At 46.6% G+C, this 9,144-nt stretch overlaps 1 protein-coding gene across 1 annotated transcript in view; it reads left to right on the top strand.

The window, feature by feature from the left end:
• Window positions 1-9,144, top strand: part of WNT4 (Wnt family member 4) — a 58,514-nt gene that overhangs the window by 23,592 nt on the left and 25,778 nt on the right. The window contains exon 2 of the mRNA XM_018568982.1: window positions 6,099-6,334. Within this exon, the coding sequence (XP_018424484.1) occupies window positions 6,099-6,334 (236 nt within the window). The remainder of the gene's footprint in view (window positions 1-6,098; window positions 6,335-9,144) is intronic.

Below are 9,144 nucleotides of genomic sequence, written 5' to 3' on the forward strand. Positions count from 1 at the left end.
GGGTGGGTGGGAGGGCTCCAGGCACTGCTTGATATTCAGCCTTGAGGAAGGGAGATGTCTAGCACATGGAAGGCATCTCACAATGCCGAGTTTCATTTAATGTCGGTCATTTAAAGTGATATTACACTCAGAAGGTTTTTCAGCTGTTTCAAATGCTGATGAAATCACTTACAATGGATGTTGCTCCTTGATATTCAAAAGTTTTAGCTTCCTGCAGAATCAGCTGGTCCCCTGAACACTGGTCCTGATATCCTGTTTTAGGGTGGCTCCTTTCCCTTGAAGGGTTCTATGGAGCCACCATTGTGTGTACTAGTGAGCTGTGTGTGTCTCCACAAACACACAGACACAGCAAGGCAAGACACTCCCCTGATTTCCGTTCCTCCCTTCTCCAGTTTAGTAGATGGACAGTTTCTGGAGACGGCTCTGTCCCTTGTGATCTTGCACTGGAGAGGAAGTTCAGGGAAGCAAGGCTGAGAGAGTTGGAGTTGTTCAGAAACATGATAAGTGTAAGTGTTTGGGCACAAATTTTAAGAAATGCCTTGCCGGGCAATGTATATTTGTTTGATCCGGATTCAATATTGAAAAAAAGTTTGCGAGTTTAATACTACTTTAACAAGAGACAACTATACAGGCTCCCAATGCTGACCTCATTGTGAAAATGCTAGTTGCCTGGCCTTCTCTAGCTGCTGTACTTTGTAAAGCAGTGACCTGGGCCAAATATACTGACAATGAAGTCAGATGAAGTCTGACCTCCTGGTTTTCATACTTGTTCTGGGTCAGTGCTTCAGAAACTAATACCATCAATGGGTCAAAATGAAAGTCAGGAAACTAATATTTTTTTAAGAGGAGAGGTCAGCAGTGAGAGCAAACATCAATGATGGCATGCCAGATCTTAATCCCTCCAGGATTGGGGGGACGTAGCATTTGTGCAGATCATGCAAGTGTACAAGGGCCCTTTGGGATTTGAGGGTCCATGTACAATAGATGTGAACTATGCAGGAACAGGGCCACCCTTCCACTGGATGTGGGGGCCCACTGGAAGGTTGTAGGGGTAGGGGGATACTGGAGACACTGTGATTGTGCAGGGGGACACTGAAGGTACTGGTTGTAGGGGGCACACTGGAGGCACTAGTTGTGGGGGCACACTGGAAGATTGTAGGGGGGCACACTGGAGGCACTGGTTGTGGGGGGGCACACTGGAGGTGCTGCCCTACCCCGGCAGGGCACCTGCCGGGGTAGACTCCCCTTCACTGTCGGTGGGTATCGGTAATATCGGTAAATTTAAGACTGATGCCAATTATTTAAAAAGGTGTTAATATCGGCCATAATAATGAATAGATCCGATAATCGCTCGAACCCTACTCTGTATTTCCCTGTGTATTTCCCATTCAGGTAAATTCGAAAGCACATTTATTTGACAAGAGGCTGTAGTCCCGCTAAGAAGCTCTGAAGCTCATGTGATGCATTAGATCAGGGGTAGGCAACATTAGCACTGCAGCTGTTGTGGAATTCCCATGAGGCATTGCAAGACACAGACAGCCACAGGCATGACTCCCGGAGCCAGACGCATAATGGTATCTGTAGTTTCACCACAACTGATGTGCCTACCCCTGCACTAAGCAATGTAAACCTTGCAAAGTGAATGTGCTTGTTGCCTGGTGTGTTCACTTTAAGTATGGACATCCCCTTTAAGGCAACATTGTGAAGGGTTTGGTTCTAAGTGATTACAAAACAGCAGCGGTATGGCAGCTGCGAGCTGGCACACAAAGCTGCGCTCTGCTTATTTTGGCTGACTCCGGCGACCTTTGGCTTTTCCTAGTAGTACTTGGATACAGCAGTAATCAGGATTTCTGACAAGATAGATTCAGAGAGCGAGGAATGCACATCACGAACAGTATGAGCGGCGCGATGGAGGGGGGGGAACGTTGTCGACTTGTAAGCACGAGGTAGGATCATTGCCCAAACTTCCTGCAAGATATGTCAGAATGAGGACGATTGATCGTTAGGAAGGAGACAGAGAGGCTGTCAGGCGGCCAACATTGCCCTTACGAGCAGGGGGAAGATTTTCCAGAATAAAATTTGGATTGTCAGCTCCTGAGGCCAAATTTCTGCTGGTCTTAAAGGATAAGTGCACTTAAAAAGAAAGTGCACTTGTTTTTTGTACCTCCGCACCGCACCCCACCCCTGACCTAACATATCCCGACCTGAGCTCAGAAACCTGGAGCCCTGCTTGATTTGGGGCCCTATTCACACCTTCTAATGGGGCCGATCGCTGAGCCTCATTAGTTCCTCTGTGAGGCGCAAGCCATCTCCTGCGGATGGGAAGCGAAGTAAAAACCAATGACTGTAATCACCTGCGAATGACTGTACCTGGACGCAGACCATTTGTGTCCAGGTGCGATCATTCGCAGGTAATTGCAGCCTGTGTGTTTACATGTGAACAGCTGAGGGCGGTGACAGCTGTCAATGGATTACACATCGCCTCCCGCCCACATCTGTCTCACAGAGGAATTCGCAAGACTTGTGCAATCGGCCCCATTCGGCAGCTAAAGGAATCCCAGGTGTCGTCATTCAGATGTGACCGCAGTGCCCATTGCACCTGCATGTCCCGGGAATCGGGAGATGGGAATTCCACACCCCTGCTTCCCCTCTACTCCTTGCTGCCCCAAGGCCGGGCCTTTTGGGAAATCCGGCCCTGCCCATTGAAGTTATGATGACTTATGCAATCGGCCCCATTTGCAGGCAGAGTACAGTGACTCGTGTTAGGCCGCTCTTATGCATCTTACAACCTCTAGAGAGACCCGAAATGAAGATTGAGAAGAAATCAAAGACAAAGCTGCACACTAAGGGGTTCATTTATAAAAGTTCCACCCGTCTATACTCGCATGGCACTAGCTCCCCTAGATGGCACTGACGAGTATAGGAATAGGAAGCTTTTATAAATGAACCCCTTTAACTTAAAGAGCCCGGAATGTATTTATACCCTAATATAAGGCACAATTCAACACATTTTGGGGGTTCTGAGGGTCCTTCATCAGCGCTATAGAGATGGAAACAATACATGTATTAATGTATACATAGTTAATATTGCTATCACAAAAGAACCCATAGCTGGGTTTTTAGCAGATTAAGGCCTCATTCACACGAGAAACAGCCGACACGTACAGCACCTTGCTGCGTGCACGGCCGTATCGGGCAGCTCCCAGAAAGGACAGGTGCTGTCCCATAGAGAAGGGCAGCCCCTGTCCTTCTCCTCTATGGGACTAGGCGGCCGTACGCCACCCTATGCTCACCCCAAGTGCAGGTCCGTACAGGGGTGGGTGTTCCGGCTCGGACGCAGACAGAATCCATCCTGTCAGCCTATGAGTATGGACACCCGCACGGACGTGCAGGGCGGATGAGTGTAGGTTGGCGTACGGTTGCATAGTCCAATAGAGAAGGACAGGGCCTGCGTACTAATCACACACAGCACCTGTCCTTCCCGGGAGCTGCCCGATATGGCATTGCACGCAGCACAGAGCTGTACGTGCCGGCCGTTTCTCGTGTGAATGAGGCCTAAATGTCAACTTTAAGCTGCCCAGGAGGGCTAAATTAAAGAAGAACTCCAGGAATTGAAAAAACATACCCTTGCAGTGGGCTACCACCGCACTGCAAGGGCTAAGTGCTCATTTTGTCTAAGGGGGGTCAAATAAAGCATATATACTCACCTGATACTCTGGGCTGCTAGACCGGTCTCCGCAGCCTCTTCTCCCCTTGGCTCCGGTGGTCTAAGGACCTGTGACACCATTGCTTCTTAAGCAGGTCTGTTGACTTGCATTCGATGTGAGGATGCCGAGGGACATTCCATAGCCAGGGACCAAAAATCAGGTGAGTATATCTGCTTGATTTGATCGCCCTAGGCAAAATGAGCACTTAACCCTTGCAATGCCGGGGTAGCCCCACAGCAGGGGTCATTTTTTTAAAATTCCCTCCCAGGAGTACTTCTTTAAAATAAATGGGTGTCTTTGCCCCGCGTGGACACAGCACAGTTATGTCCTCTAAATCTATTCTGGTTTCTTGAACTTCACACACCCAGAACACAGTCCACACTCTGTCCTGAAGCAAGCAAATCGCTTTAAACAGCCTGAACGGGCAGTTACAAGTCATTTACTCATCTGCTGCCAAAACATCTACGAGCTCCGTTAGAGAAAGAACACGTTGAAACAGTCTGTCAACGCAACCCTAACTAAGATGGCTGCCAGCTCTCTGCACATCTGATACCACACCGGAACCTGCAATGTTCAACGGTTAGGAACCTCCAAAAGGAGTGAAAAAAACGAAACTTTCCAACCTTCTTTTAGGTTCTGTTTATGGAATTCTATCAAATCTGACATATAGGAGATCCCACCTTGAAGTAACTTACGTCAGGGACTAGCGGTCAGATTTGCTAAGTACCAACAGGGTCATTTGTCTTTAGCCGCAGTGGTTGAAGAAATGTCAGCACCGGCAGCACCACCTATCTCAGAATGGCCCAATGTGGTTCATATAGAGTTAGTGGGCAGGTGAAGGTTAGGATTAGGGTCCAAGTTTAAGGGTTAGGGTTTAAGGCAAGAGTTCTCAAATGAGGTTTCTAGGGTTCCTCCAGAGGTTTCTAGAGCTGTGGTGGGTTCATCTTTCTCCTACAAAAACTACCAATGTAAGGGGGCAACTTTCCACTGACATCCAATATATGGTATCACTTGTGCAGTGAGCACCAATGTAAGGGGGTACTACACTGAGCACCAAAGTAAGGGGGCTTTTCCATTAATTACCAATGTAAGGGGGCATTACACTGAGCACCAATGCAAGGGGGCATTACACTGAGCACCAATGTAAGGGGGCATTACACTGAACACCAATATAAGGAGGTACTACACTGAGCACCAATGTAAGGGGGCTCTACACTGAGCACCAATGTAAGGGGGCACTACACTGAGCACCAATGTAAGGGGGCACTACACTGAGCACCAATGTAAGGAGGCAGTACAGTGAGAACCAATGTAAGGAGGCAGTACAGTGAGAACCAATGTAAGGGGGCTTTACAATGAGCACCAATGTAAGGGGGCTCTACACTGAGCACCAATGTAAGGGGGCTCTACACTGAGCACCAATGCAAGGGGGCTCTACACTGAGCTCCAATGTAAGGGGGCACTACACTGAGCACCAATGTAAGGGGGCTCTACACTGAGCACCAACGTAAGGTGGCACTACACTGAGCTCCAATGTAAGGGGGCACTACACGGAGCACCAATGTAAGGGGGCATTACACTGAGCACCTATCTATCTATCTATCCATCTATCTATCTATCAATGAGCAATCTATGATTGCTCAGATTCCTCCATCCACGCTAGACAGATAGTAATACAAAGGGGGATGGGTGGCAGTGGGGGTGGGGGCTAGTAGAGCAGGGAAAGTAAGTAAAGTGGGTGGAGCACAGAACGTGCAGAATTTGCCCCGAGACCCTCGGGGCAAATGTGTATGTGTGCCCCTACAGAAGTTCCCCTCTGGGTTGTGGCCATATTAAATACTCATCTGCCGTATGCAGAGCTGCCAACCCATGCAACTTTTTGCTGCAGAACCAGAGAAAGTAAAAAGGCAACATTTTTTTTATTTTCAACTGCTGATTACTCTGCAAAGACTTCATGCAGTTCAAAGAGATCTGTCATCATCAGCATAGGATATGGATATCAGTTCAGTAATTCGACATATGAATAACTTGTGTAGAAACTGTCAGTGCCCAGCTTCATATCTTATTGTACTCCAAACTTACCACTGCTGATTACTCCGTATTGTCAGTGTGAATATTAAAGGGACCTGTCACCAACATAATTGCATTTGGACACTTAGCAGTTCACTAATTTGACAATAGCGTCCACTGTTGCAAAGTCAAAGAATGGTAATGAAAGTGTGTCCAAAATAAAGCAGATTTTCCACTGCCGATTCATAAGCAATGGCAGAATAACGGTGAAAGAGCCTTCTATGTTACGCGGCGCTGCCATCGAGCTCCATTTGCCAGTTGTGACCGATTCATTTTAATTGCCGTTCCGCAAGTGATCCTTTTACTCTGTTTACGTTGCAGGTACCTTGCAAAACTGTCGTCGGTGGGCAGCATTTCAGAAGAGGAGACTTGTGAGAAGCTGAAAGGATTAATCCAGCGCCAGGTGCAGATGTGTAAGAGGAATCTGGAAGTCATGGACTCCGTCAGGCGAGGGGCTCAGCTGGCCATCGAGGAATGTCAGTATCAGTTCAGGAACCGACGGTGGAACTGCTCCACACTGGACACGCTGCCCGTATTCGGGAAGGTGGTGACACAAGGTAACAGAACAGCCCAGAACATCCTGCTGTGTTCATGCCTGATAAAGGGTCTGTCCACCCAAAAATTATATTAGATGCTGGGAAATTAAAGGGCGTGTCAACCCTAATAATACATTTCTCTTATTGGATCCCTTTAAAAAAAAAAAAAACAGCTTTGGCTGCAATATTCACCATCAGTCCAGAGATTCCCCCGCAGTACTTGTTGTCTGCCACTAGATGTCCTCAGTCTGATGGCCAGCATTTCTTTTTTTTGGTGTTTGGATGCCCCTTTAAACCACCTGACAGGTCCTTCTATCTCTGGGAGACTTTTTTGATGAGAACCCACTTCCTGTGAGCCCAGCTGTGACTGCACTGTGAAAGGAGAAGCAGCACAGAGATGACCTCTCTGTCACTGCTCTCTCCTCCTATCGATATGCTTCTTTTCAGCACATCAACTGATTGGCTCCCTGTGCTGCTTCTTTCTCTTACACTCTGCTCTCCAGGGGCTGCAAGGGGCTGATACCAGGGTAACATTCAGATACTTACACTGCCCCCATGTTAATAAATGGCGAGCTGCTTTTCATTTGTGTTTTTGGTTATCTGCCGGGAGTTTAGCTTTTAAAAAATTGTTTTGTTATATATATTTAATGTGCATAAAAAAATACCTTTTGATCCTGCCCCAAATCTTGTGAGCTGGTGTGCTCTCTCCCTGTACTGCACTCTTTCAGTTACACTCTTCCCAGCTATCTCCAAGAACTACAGAACTCTATGTTATGGAGAAGAGCATAGGGACGGGGTACTATAGTCCTGCCTGGTTCCTGTCATCCAAATATAGTAGGGTAGGTCAGCGTTGTCACCCTAGGACAGGAAGTGTGTTATTGGCAGGATCACCAGGTGAAAATAAAGAAAAAAAAGCCTGCAAAAAGAGAAAAACAAATGCAGCCGCCACATCTGAGGCCTGGTAAATGGCAATAGATGAAATTTTTTGTTTTGGGGTTTAGATCAGCACCCCCACCGCCTTTCCATTGTTAACCAATACGTAGTAATAGCAGGGGCGGGCAAACTCCGGCCCCCCAGCTGTGGCGAAACTACAAATCATGCATCTGCCTCTGGGAGTCATGCTTGTGGTTGTCAGAGTCTTGCAATGCCTAATGGGATTTGTAGTTTCATCACAGCTGGAAGTCCAGAGGTTGCCCACCTCTGCTCTGTAGAGGTCTAGAAGTACTAGAGGACAGATAATACAACTTGTTTTATGCCCAGCGCCCTCTAGTGGATTCGCTGCAGCAGTGTATGTCTAATGTACGTACGTCAATACCTTGAAAAGCCAAACAATTACGCATGCTGTGCTTTGAGATCTCCTATTCATATGTCAATGATCGATTTAGAGGCAAGTTCTCCCAGGGCCATTTTGAGAGATGAAGTTTTCCATAGATCAGGGGTAGGCATCCTCGACACTCCAGCTATGTTAAAACTACGAGTCCCATGAGTCCTTGCAAGAAGGAGAGCAAGTACAAGCAGTCAGGGATCAGTGATCGCTGAGTGTTTTTAGATAATTGAGGACAGAGTATGGTTACTATATCCTCAATTATGAATGAATGGGAAGTGATCTACATCACCTCCTGTTCATTCATGAGTGTGGTTATAGTAAACATACTCTGTCCTCATAACCAATCATTTTCTTGACGTTACCCTAAGGTGGATTCTGATTGGCTGCTATAGGTTGTTAATCTCCCCCTTTTGCTCTTTTGAATAGTCCTGCAGCTGCTTTTGTGTTAACCTAGGAAAGGAAAATAGTGCCTCTGCTCCATTATTTTATTTTTGGAATAGTGTAGGATTAGGCAAGAAAGCAAAACTATAGTATTAAACAGGGAAACTCTGAAGAGAAAAATAAACATATGCTTCATGTCAGCACAATGTTTGTTTCCCTACAAGCACTCTGCGTTGACAAGTGTGTCCCTTTAAACTTGGCCCTCTTCCCGGTAATGCAGCTTGGAAGCTCCTGCAATAGGAGGGAGAGCTGAGCCAATGATTCACATTCTGCTACACTCGGCTGAGCTGAACGTCCAGTGCAACTGCTGGAACCCACTACAGGCAAGCCATAGACTTTGTAAAGTGGAACTCCTCTTGTGCAGAAGAACAAAAACAACAGTCATTTCCAGTCTGTTTGTATATTTGTACACATTGTATCGATAGGAAAAGGATACAATGCTCTGCAACCGTGTACCTCTTATCAGACTATAAAAGTGTTGATGTCGCTTTAGTTTATTGATGGGAATGGATCACCTCTTTCATTCTTCTGGATACACATTAGAAATAGAATAGCATTATGTAAATCATTGTATTAGAATGTCTCAATGTTAAGCAAAGGGTTGTTTCTATGTATAGTTTGTAACTATATACTATGGGGGAATTTATCAAAATGTGGAACAGCCGTGCACGGCAACAAATCAGCTTCTATCTTTCATGTGCAAATCTTAAAGGAGAACTATGACATGAGTGATTTCCACTCACCTCATAGTTCTAAGCCGACCTGTGACAATGAGACTGTCACAGGTCGGCTCAGTAGATCGGGAGGTGAGGGAACACATACCGGGTTCCCTCACCTCTCGATCCTGTCACGGCTCTCTGCCGTGACAGGGGGAAGAAGCTGATTGGTTGCCATGCACAGATGGTCCAGATTTTGTTATGATCAATTCCACCCTATATGTCTATGGGAGCGGCCATATGTGCCTCTTACATACTCAGACGGTGCTGCTTATTACTTCATAGTGCTACACAACAGCTGAGCTATACTTCTCATAATGCAAGTCTGTGATATATATATATATATA

This window comes from Nanorana parkeri, unplaced genomic scaffold (genome assembly GCF_000935625.1).
Source record: "Nanorana parkeri isolate BGI_ZX_2015 unplaced genomic scaffold, ASM93562v1 scaffold1270, whole genome shotgun sequence".
Lineage (NCBI taxonomy): Eukaryota > Metazoa > Chordata > Amphibia > Anura > Dicroglossidae > Nanorana > Nanorana parkeri.